General features: G+C 39.9%; 1 pseudogene, 1 gene segment (V, D, J or C) and 1 further gene; 2 read left to right on the top strand and 1 right to left on the bottom strand.

The window, feature by feature from the left end:
• Igh (immunoglobulin heavy chain complex) overlaps positions 1-21118 on the top strand; it is a 2751187-nt gene that overhangs the window by 2173794 nt on the left and 556275 nt on the right.
• Ighv5-15 (immunoglobulin heavy variable 5-15) lies at positions 9220-9513 on the top strand. The segment is given in 1 exon segment: positions 9220-9513. A coding segment is annotated over 1 exon segment (294 nt).
• Rpl26-ps3 (ribosomal protein L26, pseudogene 3) lies at positions 10461-10941 on the bottom strand (annotated as a pseudogene).

Here is a 21118-nt window from a genome sequence, read left to right as displayed (position 1 = left end):
AATCAAACCTGGGGAAATTATCTAAGTTTGTCAGGATGTCATGGAATTGTGTTGCCTGTATTGATGGCACAGCTGAGGTTGCAACATATTGGTGTCCTGTGAGTTCTGAAAAAAATGGAAAGAGAGGGTTTTGTATTTGTGGGTTCACCCATTAGGCATAAATCTTGAGGATGTGGGTAGGAACTATGAAACCTTTTACAAATCGATCCTATTTTGTTTCCTGCTCTGCCTTTATCAGGTCTATTCACCTGTGTAAGGACACAGTTCCTGAAAGGGATTAGAGGCTTTAACATCATGACACAAAAGCTTCCCAGCCATAACTTAGATTAGTGAATGACAGAGCAACTGGAGAACATGGTCCACCAGTCTGAAGCCTGGGACTGACAATGTCTCTGATTTCATCTCAATTTCCAGCATACCTTGGTGCATATTCAGCACACAATTATTGCAATCCTTGGACTCTCATCACAGAAGACATAGAAATGAGTTTGTGTCAAGTTCATAGTGAACAGGTCCTGATGGGTGGACTTCATTTCAGCCATGGAATAAAGCAAATATGTGCACATGAGGCTTTCCTCTGGTGCTTAGGGTAGGAAGTGGCCTCACTGCTTTTTTGGGATGAGTACTCTGGTATGATGATTGGGACACTCTCCATCTATAATAACACTTCCTGACTCATTGCTCTCATACAGAGTCTTGACCACGTCCTAAGATTAAGCATTGTAAAAAGCAGTTTAAAGAATCAAAGGTCCACCATTTGAGAGTTCTATCATATGTTTGTATCACGGAGGGAAATGGATAAATCCGATTATTCACTCACTGTGTCTTAGGAAAGTCTCCTAATCGGTAGAATTATTTAAATCCCAAATCCAAAGCTCTGATATTCTTGTAGTTTTCCTTTGATATTCACAACCTAAAAACCTGTATCTCACATCAGCGATAACTACAGTTCTTTCATGGGATCCTTGCTTCAATAAGTCAATCAATTTGTGCTTGTTTCTGTGGTGATTTTGATCTGTTTTATTTTTCATGTCAATATTGCTGTGATTTTCCAGTATTTCCAACTGTAGGAAGTCTGTTCTTTGTTGTGTGTCTTACACATAAGCCAAGACGTCTGCAGAACTTTCCAGAAGGAAGACTGACAATGATATTGGTCATGATTTCAGAGTTAATAAATCAACAAACAAAATGATATACTCTAAAAAAATTTGGAGAAAATTTTCTTTTCTTGTAGAACCTATGAAGTGTTCTGTAAGCCTTTTATACATTTCTAGGCATCACTTTCTTTAGGTTAAGGAAATTTTCTTCTACAGTATTGTTGGAGATGTTTTCTGAGACTTTGAGCTGGGAATCTTCTTCTTTTATGCCTATTATTCATAGGTTTGATCTTTTCATAGTTTCCCAAGTTACCTAGAAATTTGTGGTATCAAATTTTTAGATTTTGCATTTTTTGACCATTGCCTCAATTTCTTCCTTTTTATTGTCTATGCCTGAGAATCTCTCTTACATCATGTGTATTCTATTAGTGATGCTTGTGTCTGTACTTCTTGCTGGCTTTTTTAGGTTTTACATCCAGGATTGCTTCAGTTTATGATTTCTTTATAGTTTCTATTTCCATTTTCAGTTCTTGGCAGCTTTATTCACTTCTTTCACATGCTTGAATGTACTTACCTGCATTTATTCATGGGATATATTCATTTTCTCTTCAAAAAGACTTTCTCAAATTTATAAAATGGGGTTTAATGTCCCCTTTTCTGTGTTCTGACTGTGTTAGAATACCCAGGGCTTGCTATAGCAGGATAGCTGGGCTCTGGTGGTGCTATACTTTCTTGGCTCCTGTTAACTGTATTCTTACACTGTCATTTAGCCATCTTGTTTTCTGTGGTGATGGCTGCATTATCCTGATGCCAGCAGGAAACCTGAGGAAGACAGGAAGAACAATGGGCTAGACAATGGAGATCAGGGAGTAGCACATAGTTTATCTATGATAGCTATGACCCAAGCCAGACTTGACTAGCAAATCTTGTAGGACAGGATTTCAAGCTGGTTATTCCTGTGGACCCCCTTCAAGGCCTACACAAGGAAACAGGATCCCTACCAGCTCCTCAAGAGGGCAGGGAAGAGCCAGAGCCAGGCAATGGGGATCAAGGGACCATGAACACAAATTATAGTGCTACTATGCCCCAGGCAGACCAGACTGGAAAGGTATTGGTGAAGCAGAGTTCCAATATCATTGTTTTTGGGGGCCCACCACAGACCTCCACAGGGAAGCAGGATCTTCTTCTGGTCCTACAAGGCTTGAAATGAAACCTTCATTCACCTCATATAATTGTTGTCTCAGAGTCTTACTGATGAATAAGATCACAATGGCTAGATCTTTCAGAACTCTGGCTGCCTGCTCAACCCAGCTATTTGGGCTGAAAAGACTCTAAGCTGACTGATTCAATATGGTTTCTCTCAGCTTATCACTGAATTGACCTGTTTGACCTCACGCTAACTAGGGCAGTCTGTTCTCATTTTCTGGCTCCTTATTCTCTGGCTTAAACTGCCTATGCTGAACTTCACTGAACTACATGAACTCATGAACCAAATTAACCCCACTGGACAGTGCACACTGCACTTGAGTGAGTAATCTTCTATCTCTTCTTTCAGAGTTCAGCATATCCTATCTCTAATGTATTCTATCAATTTTTTTCTGTGATTATCCATCTGTTAAGGAGAAGTAAATTTCAAAAATGGCTGTTTCCTTCTAGAAGCTAAAATTACCTACATTGTTTGGGATTAAAGGTGTGTGCTAAGCATATATCTATATCCCAGCTGGATCTCACAGACTGAAGTCTTAGGGTGTGAACCCTTGTAAGAAAAGCCAAGATGCTAGATTAAAATTTCTCTACAGTCTTAGTTTATAATATACTGAAGTGATCAACATCATGATCAAAAGCAATATGAGAAGAAAAGGATCATTTCAACTTTTACAGACCTACATTGAGGAAAATTAGGACCTGAAATCAGAGGAAGTACCTGACAGTAGAAACAGAATCCAAAACCATGAATGTAATCTACTTACATGATTGCTCTCTAGAGTCATTCAACATGCTTTGTAGTATAAAACAGGAATACATACACATGGATACCACCATCAACATCTGCCTCAGTTTTTACACATCAAGCATTTATCAAGAAAATGACCCCATACCGTGGCTTGCAAATCAATTTGATAGAGGCATTTTTTTCCTAACTGAGGTCCTTTTTCCCCTGATAACTGTAGTTTGTATTATGTTGATAAAATTCTAACCATCACAAAAATGAACAGGCACAGGGACACTTGCTCAACTATGTTCATAGCAGCTTTATTCATAATAGCCAGAAACTTGAAGTAACATAGATGTCCCTCAACTGAAGAGTGGATAAAGAAATGTGCTATATCTACAAATGGAATACTATTCAGCTGTGGGACCATGAATGGCAGCCTGTTTTCTGGTCAATCTAGGTTCAAACCCTGGAGACCCAGCAGATTAATCTACAAGAGACAGAAGGCCAGTTTGCCATGCTCTCAGACATGGGCTCCTGGTATGAGGACCTAGCTCCATAATTCTGCAGCCATCAGTCGCATAGGCTATAGTCAGGTATGCTACTACCACAGTTACCCTGCAACAGCAAGATATCCCAGCTCACTATAAAAGGAGCTGCTTGGCCCCTCCTCTCTTTCTCAAGCTCTTGTTCTCTTACTCTCAACTCAATGTCTCCTTCTCCCCCTCCCTTCTTCTTTGTCTCTATGTGGCTATGGCCGGCCTCTACTTCTCTACCTTTACTCTCTCTGTTTCCTACAATAAAGCTCCAAAATCATGGGCTGCCTCCTTTCATCTAGACTGGCCATGTTGGAGCAATGGCATAAGCCTTCCTTTAATGACCAGCGACTAATCTCCCACAGGAAGGCCTCTCAGCATTTCCAGCCACTGGACAGGACCAATGACTCTCGCCTGTGTGGGAACCACCTAGCACTCTCCCCACTCCGCTTTCCCCCTTTGCTCAGGGGGGGGGCTGACTGAGTTGCCCCCTAGGCCCCCATTCATTCTCACCTCTTCTGCTACATACAGTGGAGTCTGGGATGTCTGAGACTGAGAACCCCTGAGACTGCATGTACCCCATCCCCCTTAGCTAGGGTTTGACAGCCTCAAAAGGCCCAACCCTTGTCCAGCAGAAGTTTTGTGGGGTCCCACAGCAGTTCTCCCCCACGTCTCCCCACCCAGATTCTCGGAGCTCTTGCAGGAGCTCCCCCATGACCCACCCCCTTATTTCCCCATGTCCAGCGCCTGAAATTCAGCTATTATAAAGACATCATGAAATTTGCACTAAACTGGAAGGAAATTAAGAATATCATGCTGAGTGAGGTAACCCAGAGCCAAAAAGATACATATTACCATATGTATGCACTTATAAGTGTACATTAGCAACAAAGTTCAAGACAACCATTCTACAATCCACAAACCCAAAGTAACTGAATATTAAGTAGTTCATAAGGGGGGTAAATGAATCTCACAAAGGAGGAAGATTAAACAATCACCTAAATTGTGTGGAGAGAGGGAGTTGGGTAGGAGAGGAGGTGAGAAGGGGATTGGGGATGGCAGTCAGGTGTGGGAAGGATCAGGCTAGAGAGATGGCTAAGAGTGAAAATGAAAATCTGCTATGGTGTAAGGGTGCATCTCACTTGGATATTTGGGAGGGTCTAAGAGGCCAACTTTGTTGAGATTCCTACCAGAGGAGTATGTAGAGACTGAAGGGGCCTGGCTGGACTTCCAGAAGAAAACCTTCAATCCAGATGTTGTCTTGTCTACAAGATGTTCAGGGACCATAGCAAAACTGACTCCTTGGAGACTTTATCCAGCAGAAGATGGAGGCAGATGCACAGCCAAACAAAAGGCTGAGCCCAGGGAGTCTTGTCAAAGAGTAGGGATAGAAGTGAGCAAGTTGGAGGGATCTAAAACCACAAGAAGACCAACAGAGTAAAATATTATGTGACCATGGAGGCTTACATAGCCTGGGCTACCAACCAGGGGACATACAGGAGCCAGTCCTAGACCCCTTATTCATTGTAGCAAATGTGCAGCTTGTCCCATATGTGGGTCCCCTAACAGGTTCAACATTGGCTGTCCTGGTCTCTGCTCCCCGTCATTGAATCCCCTAACTGGACTGCCTGGGTAGACCTTATTGTGAGAGTTTGTGCTTAGTCCTGCTGAGGCTAGATGCTCCAGGGTGGAGTAGTACCCAAGGAAGGGCTTTCCTTATTTAAAGAGAAGGGGAGAGGGTAATGTGGAGAGGGATTTGTAAGAGTGAGACTGGGAAGATGAGAGAAAGGGGGCCTGTGATTGAGATATAAATTGAAAATAAAGATTTAATTAATTAATTAGTGCAGATAAGGATGCTCTTCTGAAGGAGAAGGAAGTACAAATAGTATGGAGACATCCTCAAAATTCTCTCCTCTTAAACACGTCCTGTGATTATATTTCATATGAAAAATTGAAGTTCTTCAACAGAACCAAATCATTTTTACCACTTTTCTGAGATGTTACTCTCCAAGATAAAACACAGATTAGGAAAATACATATTGTTAACTTGGACAGGAAACTTTCTACCCTTTGTCCTCTAACTGCAAACCTTCCTTTTGGTCAGTACATGTGGCAGAAAAGGTTTAATATATGCAACATCTCCAATCTCAACAGAAATGGAAATTAAATTCTAAATGAAAAACTGCTGATAACAAGTGCATTGAGAGCAATTTAAGAAAAATAGAAAGAAAAGAATTGTTGTGTGGTTGAAGAAAATTAGGTCCCTGTTCCCTATCAACATGAGCAAGCTCCTGTACAACACTGATACCTAATGTGGAGGATCCCATTAAATTAAAACCACATGACCCAGCAATCTCATGCTCGATATAGTGATGACAGAAAGTAACATTTTCATTTCAAGCAGAATTTTTAATTTCTGTATTCACTTCCTGAGCTCACATTTTTACTGTCTCTGATTGCTGTGTTGTCTATTGGGAGGCCTGCATTTTGAAGTCACATGAAGATACCCTCTCAGAATGGTGCTTGTAGTTAGCACATATCTATCTATGGTCCTTCTATGTACTGTCGGCATGAAACTAGTCCCCCATTAAAAATATTTTAAAGAGGTACTTTGGGCATTCAAGAATGTCTACTTCCCAGTATGTGTCATACTGCATTATTAGATGGACAAACACCATGAAACCAGTATACTCTGAGACAGAAATATTATTCGTTTCCCTGAAGTTCCTATAAATATTTCTTATATGATAATATGAGCCCGTTTGGGGCTTAGTTACAGACAACCTTTATGCTTTCTAGATGAGTTCTCCTGATCTATTCCCTGACCTTGGAAAGAGGTTGACTGAATGTTTCAAATGTTAGTAGATCCTCCTTGCCTCTCTGTTTCTAAATTCAAGATTAATTATCTCCTAACTTTGCTTTCACAAGGTCTGTGTCTTCAAGGATTGGAGACACACTGTATGATCTTTATATCATACTGTCTTGAAAATCAGAAGATACTCAGTAAATTATACTTAAAAGTTTTTAACATATGCATTTAAAATAAAAAATGTTATGGTAGCTGTCATCTTCCCCACCAGGAATCCTGCAACAGTCCCATAGTTATGGAAGACCCAGTCAACACCCCTGCCCCCTTCAGCACCATTATAAATACAGGATCCTCAAATCCAAATCCAATGTCCATCCAGTATCTTATATTCCTGCTCCTGGTCCCTCTTCATCCGAGACTACTCAGATCGCACAGAGAAACTGTCAGGAAGTCCCAGGAATTGTCCTCTTGACCCACTTGCTACTGCCCCAATATTCTGTGCATCTTATTCCATCCCTTCTCTGTCAAGTGTCCCCATGGTTATGTTTTCTCCAGCCATGAAGCCTTCAGTTTCCCCCATGTATCCAGAAAGTCCAAGAAGTGAATTTATACTTCCTACTGTTCCCTATCATGATATCTAAAACAAGTCATGAACAAAACAATTACCTCTTCCCCTGGTTTATCTACATATGGAATATGCAATGTCCTTCTTTCTAACTGAAAGATATCCCCAGATACCTAATGCAACCCATGCAGTGGCCTTGCTAATTATTACTGTTTTCTTGGCACATGCACAATTACTATCTACCAGCTCTGGGCTCTGTGCCTCTTCTCCCAGACTCTCTATCTCCACATGTCTGTGTATGTGCAACTGCCATGGTGGATCTATTATCATCATAGGAAGCTGTATCTTGAAATAAACTGTAGTAAAAAAAACTCTCCATTACCATTCTTTTTACTGAAGATTGCCTTGCCTATCCATTCATATGTTTTGCAGCATATTTCTTAACATTTTCTTTGAGGGATTTAGTATCTTTAAAACATTCAGTCATTTAGTAGTTACTACTTTTTCTCCATCTTAAGGAATTGTATACTCTGCATGTATATGATTAATATGATCACATCTCTACCTTATTTTCCCCTAGAACTTCCTCCATATCTTCTGCAAGTCAACCTCTCTCAACTTCATGACATTTTTGTGCCAGAAATTCTTCTGATATGTGCATGTGTGTGGAGGCAAGGACTGCAGCATAGAAAACCTACTAGGGACCACAGTTTCAAAAATATGGATTCATAATCTCCAGGAAATATCTATATCCAACAACTTCTCACAAAGATGCATGGCCTGGAAATAACCTATTAAGTGTATACTAGACTTTACTTGGCTTGTTCTCAGGTAAGGGCCTAACAGACATCAGCAGCTATTAATAGCTCATGAAGGCCATATGAATGTCCTGCCCACAAGATATTATTTCACATCTTCCTTCACTTCTTTCATTCTCTCCAATTCCTCTTGCTCATTGTTCTCTGAGCCTAGGAGGAATTTAAGTGGAACTGAAATATGTTACGTCAGACAGTATGACAACGTCTTGAAAGGACAAACACTGCCTGCTTCAGTCATATACAGAACCTTCATTGTGTATCAGGGGCTCTGGATTCTTGTTTGTAGGTTTTGGAACTAGAATAGGAACCCTAGGAAGGGGACACATCATAAAGGTGGGACAAGAAGGACCAAGGGCAAGGGAGCATTAGTAATATGAAAGCGAAAGTAAGATGTGGTGAGAGAAAGATGGAAACCAGAGAACTGGCTACGTAGGAAAAAGTCATTCTAAAACTTTAATAAACACCCTGGTTATACTAATCATGTTAATTGGGAAAAAGGAAAACTAGTCTAAGACAACATAAACCCAGTCACATGTTGCCTTGTGTAAGGATGGGACAAGGGGATAGTAGAGGGTGAACTTAAAAGAAATAAATGGAGAACTTCAGGATGAAAAAAAAAAACAATTTGCTGCCAATAGATATGTATCTTCATAGCAAGCTCTGTGTAACAAATAGATAGGGATATGGAAGGCATCACATGCCTTAATAAGGTGTGAAGATAGTATTTTATCATGAATAAGTTGAATTCAGAAAGTTCCCAAGTGTTCTTGTCACAGAGTATGAGTTCTGCTACAATAACCTTGTAGGTATGACCTTGTGTAAGAGCCACATTACAGAAAAGCCATGTCCATCCCAAACAGTGGGAAATATTGAGCTGTTATCTAGAGGCATAATTATGTTTGGTGACATTTAATTACACATTTATACTAAGGAATTATGACATTATGGAAACGAAGCATGTTCTATGCACATGCACAAAAGAGAACTAAATGAAGTATGGTGGATCCTTAACAAAAAGAAAAATGCAAATATGAAACTACCATACTTTGTCAATCTCTGTAACTGACATTGGTGTCTTTGATGTCTTATACCTGCCATGAGCACTGCCTTCAGTACAGGTCAAACTCAAGAGCATGGTATAGCAGGAAGACATGCAAATAAGGTTTCTCTGTGCCCATGAAACCAGCGCTGCCCTGACCCTGCAGCTCTGACAGAGGAGCACAGCCCAGGATTCCCAGGTCCTCCCATTCAGTGACCCGCACTCAGTACAGACCACTCATCATGGACTTCAGGCTCAGCTTACTTATTTTTGTCCTTATTTTAAAAGGTAATTTATAGAGATGTGATTTTTTTTCTGTTTTGTGTACATGGGAAATAGAACATTTTTTTTTTGTTCTTTGTTTTTTGTATTGTTAGTAACAGTTTTCTGACCAGCATTCTCTGTTTGCAGGTGTCCAGTGTGAGGTGAAGCTGGTGGAGTCTGGGGGAGGCTTAGTGCAGCCTGGAGGGTCCCTGAAACTCTCCTGTGCAGCCTCTGGATTCACTTTCAGTGACTACGGAATGGCGTGGGTTCGACAGGCTCCAAGGAAGGGGCCTGAGTGGGTAGCATTCATTAGTAATTTGGCATATAGTATCTACTATGCAGACACTGTGACGGGCCGATTCACCATCTCTAGAGAGAATGCCAAGAACACCCTGTACCTGGAAATGAGCAGTCTGAGGTCTGAGGACACGGCCATGTATTACTGTGCAAGACACACAGTGAGTGAATGTTACTGTGAGGACAAGCACAAACTTCCTGCTAAGCACATTGGGCCAGCAGGGGGCGATAAAAGCATGCAGAGATCTAAGTAACAGAATCCCAACCTGTTCAAAAAGTCCTGGAGTAAATAGAGGATCAGACTCCTCTGGGACTGGGCTTTCTCTCAGAGGGTTCTCTCTACAAGTATACTGTGTAGTCTTCTCCGAAGTGTACAAATGTTTGTTCAACTTTCTGTTTTCCTGAGTTATGTGTGATATTTATTTATTTATCTACTTCTTATAGTCTCTCCCTTTGTCTCTATAGGTCTACATGTGTTTATTTGACTCTTTGTTTCTTTGTCAATCTGTTTCTGTCTCTATATCTCTCCCTGCTTCTGTTCCTTCCTTTCTCACTTCCAGTATGTGAGTGACTGTGTGTGTGCCTCCCCTCTCATTGATGTCAGATAATGCAGTCCTGGGCTACTTATGTATCTGGATCCATGGCTCCCTCCATATATAATCTTTGGTTGGTGGTTTAGTCCCTGGGAGCTCAGACTGGTCCAGTTAGTTGATATTGTTCTTCCTGTGGGGTTGCAATCCCTTTTATCTCCTTCAGTCCTTCCTCTAGCTCTTCCATTGGGGTCACCATGCTCAGTCCAATGGTTGGCTGTGAGTATCTGCATCTGTATTGGTTAGGTGCTGGCAGAACCTCTCATGGGACAGCCATACCAAACTTCTGTCAGCAAGTGCTTCTTGGTGTCAACAATAGTGTATGGGTTTTGTGTCTTCGGATCGGATGGATACCTAGGTAGGCTGTACTCTGGGTAGATGGACTTCCTTTTAGTCTCTGTTCCATTTTTATTTTTATTTTTTTGTCCCTGTCTTTCCCTTGGACAGGAACATTTCTGATTTATTTATTTATTTATTTATTTATTTATTTATTTATTTATTTATTTATTTATACTTAAGCAGTCTTTAATGAAATCAGTGCATGAGATGTCTCTACTCCTGTATCTTCTCGATCTTTTCTTCCTTGTATTTGCCCTTATCTTTCCCTACTTTTCAAGACTTGCCTTCCTCTCCAGGATCGTCTTGTGGTCCTTGTTCAGCTTTAGTGTGGTGATAATCACCTTGCTGGGGTGGATGCCCACATACACAGTTGTGTCATGGAAGGAGGCCTTCTTTTGATGGCCTCCTTCAATGTAGGTGACATATTTCTTCCTGTACACTTGGACCACCTTGCCAATTTGTTGGCTTTTGTAGTGTCCTCGAACTTCATCATCCTTTCAAATTGGCACAGACTGAACATTATATTTCTGTCTCAGTTCTTTGGAAAGAGGGGGAAACGTTCTTCCTCGTCCAAATGTGAGATGGCGCATTGAAATGCCATTTGCAGTTCTTGCTTCGGTCAGAAGTCACGAAGGGATTGAACTTCATTTTGGCTTCTCATTTCCAGACTTTGATGCTCTGCATTTTTCTCCCCACTTGAGCAAGGGAACAAGAGCAGGTCTCCAAACACCTCCCAACTAGTGAGAGAGATAACAGCACAGATGATTTGAGGCTATTATTTAATGAACTACATCTCCATAGGTCCCCTTAGGCCTTTGAGTTCATTAATCTGTTTCCTACCCCTCTGGGTTAAAACTTTCGAGATGTGTGAGTGGCATGTAGGATAAACTCTAACTTGAACACAAAATGCAGAGCATCGCACAGGGCAGAAGTGACTATGTATGAAGACCAGGACCAGAACCTTAGGAAGCAAAGAGTCCTTAAGACTGAGGAACCTGAGACTCAGGGTAGAGACTCATTAAGGTTCCCTCGTTAGAGCACTGTGTGGAATTCAAATTATAAACAACATGGAGATCAGGCAGGGCCAGTGACCCATAAAGTTGATGACTTTCAATCTCCCCATCATCCTCACACAAACCCTATGTAAAATGTGTGTGAGACTCCAGCTCTGAGACATGAGGCCAAGGTAGCTACTGGTACTTGCTTAGCTTTAGTTAGATGGAAAGAGGTCCTAACCCACTAAGTGTGTAACATCTTTTTTCTTTCTTCCTCTGTATTTTTGATGCTTTATTTTGTATATTTCCCCTAGAGTTAATTTGGGCAAATGATTTTTGTTTTAACACATTACTCACCTTTCCTTCCCCCAGTTTTCTAAGGATCTTATTTACACTGCTGTTCTAGAAACATGATGTTCAGGATGGTTGACTCATTCAGAGTCCACATTTGAAGCTCAGAAGAAGTCAGCTGTGGTACCTAAAACCTGGATAGAACATTCTTCTCAATGACGTTCCGGGGTCATATTTATTATGGCACTATAAAAGAGTAGGTGTGTATTAGAAGCCAAGGAATGATGACTGTTCAATCAAAGCATGATGCCACTTGGAAAATGATCTAAATTGCTCAAATTGTCATGGAATTCTGTTGCCTGTACTAATAGCACAGCTGTGGCAGCAACACATTGGTGTCCTATGAGTTCTGGAAAAAATGGAAAGAGAGGGTTCTGATTTTCAAGGTTCACCCAAACAGATCATTCAACAAATTGATTCTACTTTATATTTTCTGTTCTGCCATCATCAGGTCTATTCAAATGTGTGAGGACCAGCATCCTACCATAACTATATTAGTTAATGACAGGGTAACTGGAAACTGTGCTCCAGACAGGCTGATGCCTGGGACTGACAATGTCTTGGATTTCATCTCAATTTCCAACGCATCTTGATGTTTATTCAGCATACAATTATCGCAGTCAAATGAGTTTCAGTCAGGTTTGCAGGAAACAGGCTCTGAATGAGTAGATTTCAGTTCAGCCATGGAAGAAAGCAAGCATGGACAAATAAGGCTCTCCTTTGATGATTAGTGTAGGAAGTGGCCTCACAGCTTGCTTGGATGAAGATTCTGGCATGATGATGTGAGCTTTCTCCATCTGTGAGAACATGTCTGTCACTTGCTATCAGAGAGTGGATACAAGGCTCTCAAATTAAGCTTTGTTGAAAAAAAAACGACTGTATAAAAATCTATTTCCCCCTATTTGAGACTTCTACTGCAGGCTTGTCTCACTGAGGGAAATGGGTGAATCTGATTATTCACTCTCTCTGTATGTGAAAATTTTCATATCTGGTAGAATTATTTTAATCCCTAATGTAAAACTCTGACATTCTTGTAGTTTCCCTTTGGTATTCAGAACCTAAAACCTGTGTCCCACAACTGACATAAGGCCAGTTACTTCCTGGGACCCTTGCTTGGACAATTCACGCCATTAGTGCATTAGTGCATTAGTTCTGTGGTGGTTCTGATGTGTTCTCTTGTTCCTATCAACACTGCTGTGATTTTCCCGTAATCCCCACTTTAGGAATGTAGTTTTGCTCTGTGTAAGATACATAAACCATGTTGTCTACAGAACTTCCCAAGAGGAAAACTAACGATGATATTGGTCATGATTTTGGAGTTAATACATCAACAAACAACATGATATACCCTAAATTTTTTTTGAAAATTTGCTATTCTGAGTTTGTGGTCTCTCTGTGAAGTGTTAATTGGCATCTACCCTGAGGGATTAATCTATGAAGAAGGTTTGTATCCTGAAATACCAGATATGAAATCATGTCCCCTAAATGCAACATGGTGGCTTGCAGAAAATAAGGCTTAATTCCAAGGAGATTGATGCCTTGAAAATCCATCACACACTGATTCCATTTGTGAAGCATGGTTATACATAATTTACATTTTAAGCAGTTTTTGGAAATTAGACAGACATAAGTTAAATTTTAAAATAACTTCTAATCAATGTGTCAGAAAAGAACATGTAGGCTGAAGTTCAAATGCACATAGAATGACACTGTTACAATAATGTTCCAAATAAACTTCAGTAGTGCAGGTGACATTTCACTTGAAAACACTCTCATCAGACGCCAGCTGATTATGCTGACTGGAACAACCTGCTGTCTCACATGTGAAATAGCATTCGTTGTCTTATTCAGAGAAGCAATGTTGGCTTTGGCCTCCATGTTAATATATCATCAACTTGAGGAGTCACTAAAACTTAAAAAGGAAAAAGTGGGAAAGAGCCTTGAAGATATGGGCACAGGAGAAAAATTCCTGAATAAAACACCAATGGCTTGTGCTGTAAGATTAAGAATCGACAAATGGTACTTCATAAAATTGCAAAGCTTCTGTAAGGCAAAGGAAATTGTCAATAAGACAAAACAGCAACCAACAGATTAGGAAAAGATATTTACCAATCCTAAATCTGATAGGGGTCTAATATCATATATATATAACTCAAGAAGTTGGTTTCCAGAAAACCAAATAACCCCATTCAAAATGGGGTACAGAGCTAACAGAGCTAAACAAAGAATTCTCAACTGAGGAATACCAAATGGCTGAGAAGCACCTAAAAAAAATGTTCATCATCCTTAATTATCAGGGAAATGCAAATCAAAATAACCCTGAGATTCCACCTCACACCAGTCAGAATGGCTAAGATAAAAAAAAATTAAGGGGAAAGCAGAGGCTGGCAAGGAGAAAACAGAGAAAAAAGAGAGAGAGGGAGAGAGAGAGAGAGAGAGAGAGAGAGAGAGAGAGAACTATGAGAAAAAGTCTTGAAGACTTATAAATAGGTATATTCTCTTAAAGAGGAAAAATAAACCCCTTAAAGAAATGTAGTGCTAAGATCAAAAACTCAGGTGACAGTAGATGCTGGCAAGGATGTTGAGAAAGAAGAACACTGCTCCATTGTTGGTGGGATTGCAAGCTGGTACAACCACTCTGAAAATCAGTTTGGTGGTTCCACAGAAAATTGAACATAGTTCTACTGGAAGATCAAGCAATACCTCTCCTGGGCATATACCCAGAAGATGCTCCAACTTGTAATAAGGATGCATGCTCCACTATGTTCGTAGCAGCCTTATTTATAATAGCCAGAATCTGGAAAGAACCCAGATGTCCCTCAACAGAGGAATGGATATAGAAAATGTGGTACATTTACACAATGGAGTACTATTCAGCTATTAAAAACAATGAATTCATGAAATTCTTAGACAAAATGGTGAATCTGGAGGATATCATCCTGAGTGAGGTAACCCAATCACAAAAGAGCACACATGATATGTACTCACTGAGAAATGGATATTAGCCCAGAAGCTTAGCATATCCAAGATACAATTTGCAAAACACATGAAACTCAGGAAGAAGGAAAACCAAAGTGTGGACACTTTGTTCCTTCTTAGAAGGGGGAACAAAATACCCATGGAAGGAGTTACAGAGACAAACAAAGTTCAGAGCAGAGCCTGAAGGCATGACCTTCCAAAACCTGCCCCACCTGGGAATCCATCCCGTAAACAACCACCAACACACATACACTATGGCAGATGCCAATAAGAGCTTGCTGACAGGAGCCTAGTATAGCTTTCTCCTGAGAGGCTCTTCCAGTGGCTGACAAATACAAAAGTGGATGCTCAAAGTCTTCCATTAGATGGAGCACAGTGTCCCCAATGAAGGAACTGCAGAAAGTACCCAAGGAGCTGAAGGGGTTTACAGCCCCCTAGGAAGAACAACAATATGAACTAGCCAGTAACCCCAGAGCTCCCTGGGACTAAACCACCAATCAAACAAAACACAAGGAGAGATTTGTGGCTATAGTTGCATATGTACCTGAGGATGGCCTAGTCAGTCATCAATGAGCAGAGAGGCTCTAGGTCCTGTAAAAGTTTTGTGCCCCAGTGTCAGAGACCATCCCGTGAGAAAGCAAGCCCTTCACAATCTCCCTGACAGGCCAAATGGCCTCGTGCTAGGAGCTGGTTATCACTCCCTCCTCCCTATTCCCTTCCTGGCACCTGAGGCTGTAAAAGCTGAATTATAGTTCCCTCTTCCCTATCTCTTCCTGAACTCCCATGCCATCCAAGGACATAAGTTATGCCTGAGCCCAGCCTGACACCCAAGGCTGTCAAGGAGGATCTATGTTCCGGAGATAAGATGCAGAGTGCCCGCTGCCTGGTGCTTGACTTCGGCCCCTATGTCAGCAGATGCCCGCTTCTTTGTTCTTTGTATAATTCCCCCTCGACCCCTCCCCTATTCCCCGAGATGTATGCTTTAAAAAAAAAAAGCACCTCAGCATAATAAATGAGACCTTGATAGGTATCATCTTCTTGGTCTCCTGCTTTTCTTCCCCTTCCTCCCATTTCCTTCCAGGTTTGCAGTCCCCCTCGCACCCAAGAATAATTGAATCCCGCCTGATGGGATACTCCAGTATAAGGGAATGCATGGGCCAGGAAGCAGGATTGGGTAGGTTGGGGAGCACAAGAGGGGAGAGGATAGGGGATTTTCAGAGGGGAAACTAGGAAAGGGGATAACATTTGAAATGTAAATAATTAAAATAAAAAATATAATTAAAGAATCAACATGAAAAAATATATTTTCATTTAAGATAGATATTTGCTGTTCTGTGTTCACTTCCTGATCTCACAGTTGTACTCTCAGTCACTACTAGATTCTCTCTCTGAAGGTATGAAGTCACCTGAAACACCCTCACTAAATTGTGCTTCTAGCTCTCACATCACTATGGTCTTTCAACTATACACTCAAAGGTACCATACCTTTGTCCCTATACTTCTGCGTGGTTGTACAAGTTTCCACTCTGACCAACAATAGAGAACTGTTTCCTTTACCCCACATCCTCAACAGTGTGTGCTGTCACTTGAGATTAATATCATAGTTATCCTTATCAGTGAAAGGAGGAAATGCAGAGCCATTTGAATTTGCATTTGCCTGATGACTAAGGACACTGAATATTTCTGTAAGTGATTCTCAGCCATTTGAGATTGCTCTATGGACAATTTGAGAATTCTCTGTTTATCTACTTTCTCTTCTATTAGATTTAGTATATACATTTTTATGCTAAGGTCTTTAATCCACTTAAGCTTGAATTTTGTGCAAAGTAATAAATATGGATTTATTTGTATTCTTCTACGTTCAGACATCCAGTTAGACCAGAAAAATTTGTTGGAGATTCTTTCTTTTCCATTGTACGGTTTTGGCTTCCTTGTCAAAAAAAAAAAATCAAGTCTCCATAGATGTGTTGGATTATTACAGGACCTTCAATTTAACTCCACTGCTCAAACTCTCTCTATACTACTTTCATGCACTTTTAATTACTATTGCTCTGTAGTTCAGCTTGGAGTCAGGAATTGTGATACCTCAAGTTGTTCTTTTGTTGTACAGGAATATTTTAGCTACTGTGATGGTTTGTATATCCTTGGACCAGGGAGTGGCACCATCTGAATTTGTGGCCTTGTTGGAATAGGTGTGACCTGGTTGGAATGGGTGTTTCACTGTGGGTGTGGGCATAAGATCCTCACCCTAGTTGCCTAGAAGTCAGTCTTTCACTAGCAGCCTTTGGATGAAGACATAGAACTCTCAGCTCCTCCTGTGCCATGCCTGCCTGGATAATTCCATGCTCCCACCTGGATGATAATGGACTGAACCTCTGAACCTGTAAGCCAGCCCCAATTAAATGTTGTTTTTCATAAGGCTTGCCTTGCTCATGGTGTCTGTTCACAGCAGTAAAACCCTAACTAAGACAGCTACCCTGGGTTGTTTTTGTTTGTTTGGTGGGTTGGGTTGATTTGGTTTTGTTTTCCATGTGAAGGTCAGATTTGCTTTTTCAAGGTCATTAAAATATTGTATTGGAAGTTTCATGTGAGTGGCATTGAATATGTAGATTGCTATGGGTAAGATGGCCATTTTTACTATGTCAATCTACTAATCCATGATCATGAGCAACATTTCTATCTTTAGATATCTTCTTCAAACTCTTTCTTCAGAGACTTGAATTTCTTGTCATACAAGTCTTTCACTTACTTGGCTAGAGTTACAATAAGTTATTTCATATTGTTTTTGGCTATTTTGAAGGGTGTTGTTTCCCTGAATTCTTGATCAGATCATTTATTGTTGGTATAAAGGAGGGAAACTAAATTTTAGAGTTAATTTTGGATCCAGCCAATTTGCCAAAGGAGTTTATCAGAGGTAGAAATTCTCTGATAGAGGTTTTGAAGTCATATCATCTGGTAGTAGCAATATTTGACTTATTTTCCAATTGGTATTCATTGGATATCTTTAAGTGTTTTATTGCTCTGGCTAGAACTTGAATGACTATATTGAATAATAGGGGAAAAGTGAACAGACTTGTCATGTCCCTGATTTTAGTCGAATTACTTTAAATTTATTTCCATTTAATTTCATGTTGGCTATTACCTTAATGTATGCTGACTTTAATGTATATATATATATATATATATATATATATATATAGCTTGTATCCCTGATCTCTCCAACATCTCATGAACAGATGTTGAATTTTGAGAAAGATTATTTCAGTATCTAGTGAGCTGATCATGTACATTGTACTGATGGACTTTTTTTTTTGGATGGTGTTTTTGATGTGATCTTGTACCAATGTTCATAAGAGAAATTGGTCTGAAATTCTTTTTCTTCTTTGGTCTTTGTATGCTTTAGGTATCAGAGTAATTGTACCCTCACAAAATGATTTTGACAGTTTTTTTTTTCTGTTTATATTTTGTAGAATACTTTGGGGCATATTGGTATTTGAAACTCTGATATAATTCTTTGCTAATACAATCTGGCCCTGAGTTTTTTATTTGGTGGTTGTTGTTGTTGTCATGAGAATTTTAATGGTGATTTCTGCATCCTTATAAATTATAGGACTATTTAGATTGTTTATCAGATATTGATTTAACTTTGGTAAATGGAATCTAACCAGAAAATCATCCATCTCATTTAGAGTTTCCAATTTTGTGGAGTACGAGCTTTTAAAATGTAATATAATGACTTTGGATTTCCTCACAGTATGTTCTTATGTCCCCATTTTCATTTCTAATTTTGTTAAATTGAATGTTATCTCTCTGCCTTTTATTTAGTTTGGCAAACAATTTCTCTATATTGTTGATTTTCTCAAAATACCAGTACTTTGTTCTTCTTGAGTTTCATGTGTTTTGCAAATTGTATCTTGGGAATTCTAAGTTTCTGGGCTAATATCCACCTATCAGTAAGTACATATCATGTGAGTTCTTTTGTGATTAGGTTACCTCACTCGGGATGATACCCTTCAGATCTACCCATTTGCGTAGGAATTTCATAAATTCATTCTTGTTAATAGCTGAGTAATACTCCATTGTGCAAATGTACCACATTGTCTGTATCCATTCCTCTGTTGAGGGACATTTGGGTTCTTTCCAGCTTCTGGATATTATAAACAAGGCTGCTATGAACATAGTGGAGCATGTGTCCTTATTACCGGTTGGAACATCTTCTGGGTATATGCCCAGAAGAGGTATTGCTATATCCTCCAGTAGTACTATGTACAATTTTCTGAGGAACCACCAGGCTGATTTCCAGACTGGCTGTACAAGGTTGCAATCCCACCAACAATGGAAGAGTGTTCCTCTTTCTCCACATACTGGCCAGCATCTGCTCTCACCTGAGTTTTTGATCTTAGCTATTCTGACTGGTGTGAGGTGGAATCTCAGGGTTGTTTTGATTTGCATTTCCCTGATGATTGAGGAGGTTGAACATTTTTTTCAGGTGTTTCTAAGCCATTTGGTATTCCTCAGTTGAGAATTCTTTGTTTAGCTCTGTGCCCCATTTTTAATGGGGTTATTTGAATTTCTGGAGTCCACCTTCTTGAGTTCTTTATATATATTGGATATTAGTCCCCTATCTGATTTAGGATTGGTAAAGATCATTTCCCAATCTGTTAGTGGCCTTTTTGTCTTATTGACAATGTCTTTTGCCTTACATAAGCTTTGAAATTTTATGAGATCCCATTTGTCAATTCTCGATCTTAGAGCATGAACCATTGCTGTTCTATTCAGGAATTTTTGCCCTGTGACCATATCTTCAAGGCTTAGAATAGGGAACCAAACACCCATGGAAGGAGTTACAGAGACAAAGTTTGGAGCTGAGATGAAAGGATGGACAATCCAAAGAGACTTCCCCACCTCGGGATCCATCCCATAATCAGTCACCAAACACATAATCAGTCACTATTGTATATGTCAGCAAGATTGTGCTGAAAGGACCCTGATATAGCTGTCTCTTGTGAGGCTATGCCAGTGCCTGTCAAACACAGAAGTGGATGCTCAGAGACAGCTATTGGATGGAACACAGGGCCCCCAATGGAGGAGCTAGAGAAAGTACCCAAGGAGCTGAAGGGGTCTGCAACCCTATAAGTGGAACAACAATATGAACTAACCAGTACCCCAGTAGCTCATGTCTCTAGCTGCATATGTATCAGAAGATGGCCTAGTCGGTCAATATTGGGAAGAGAGGCCCCTTGGCCTTGAAAACTTTATATGTCCCAGTACAGGGGAACATCAGGGCCAAGAAGTGGGAGTAGGTGGGTAGGGTAGCGGAGTGGGGGTGGTTATAGTGGACTTTCGGGATAGCATTTGAAATGTAAATGAAGAAAATACCTAATAAAAATTTGAAAAAAAAAATAAATACCAGTACTTGGTTTTGTTGAATCTTCAAATTGTTCTTTTTTTATGATTTATTTATTTATCAGCTCCAAGTTGGTAATTTCCTGCCAACAACTCCTCTTATGTGAGTTGCTTCTTTTTATTCTAGAGCTTTTGGGGGTATTGTAAAGTTTCTAATATGGAATCTCTCCAGTTTCTTAATGAAGATGCTTATTGCTGTGAGCTTTCCTCTTAGCACTGCTTTCACTGAGTCCCATAAATTTGGGTATGCTGTGCCTTCATTTTCATTGAATTCTAGAAAGTGTTTAATTTCATTATTTATTTTAGCTTTGACCTAATGTTCATTGAGTAGAGAGTTGCTCAGTTCCCAAGAGTTTGTAGGCTTTTTGTTGTAGCTTTTGTTGTTGAACTCTAGCATGAATCCACAGTGATCTGATAAGATGTAAGGAGTTACGTCACTCATCTTGTATCTGTTGAGGCTTGTTTTGTGATAGAGTATATGGTCAGTTTTGGAGAAGATTCTGTGAGATGCTGAGAAGCAGGGGGTAAAGTCTTTTGTGTTTTTATGAAATGTTCTATAGATATCTATTAGGTCCATTTGATTCATAACCTCTGTTAACTTCATTATTTCTCTGCTTATTTTCTGCCACTTAACTAATTGGGTCCATTAGCTTGAAAAAGTATTTTTCATCTATTTATTCTGAGTAGTGTCTAATTTTGTTGCTGAGGTGTATTGCTTGTATGCAACAAAATGATGGATCATGTTTATAATCAACCCTTTTAATCTGTGATGTGGAAAGAGACTAATGGCCAATGTTTGTTAATTTCTGTTATTTTGATGTTGGTGATGATAGTGTGTGTGAGTGTGTGTGTGGGGGGGGGTTGGTTGGTTGGTTTTACTGGTGTGACATTATTTTTTGCATGTTCCTAGGTATAGTTAGCCTCATTGTATTTGAATTTTCTTTTAGTAGACACTATAGAGCTGGATTAATGAAAAGGTATTTGCTGAAATTTGGTTTTGTCATGAAATATCTTCGTTTATCAATCAATGGTGATTGAGAGTTATAGTAGTCTGGGATAAGATCTAAACTCTCTTAGGGTCTACTAGACATCACCCCAAC

Source organism: Mus musculus, chromosome 12 (assembly GCF_000001635.26).
Source record: "Mus musculus strain C57BL/6J chromosome 12, GRCm38.p6 C57BL/6J".
Classification (NCBI taxonomy): domain Eukaryota; kingdom Metazoa; phylum Chordata; class Mammalia; order Rodentia; family Muridae; genus Mus; species Mus musculus.
The sequence above is the reverse complement of the archived record's forward strand: the minus strand, read 5'-3'. Positions and strand labels throughout refer to the sequence as shown.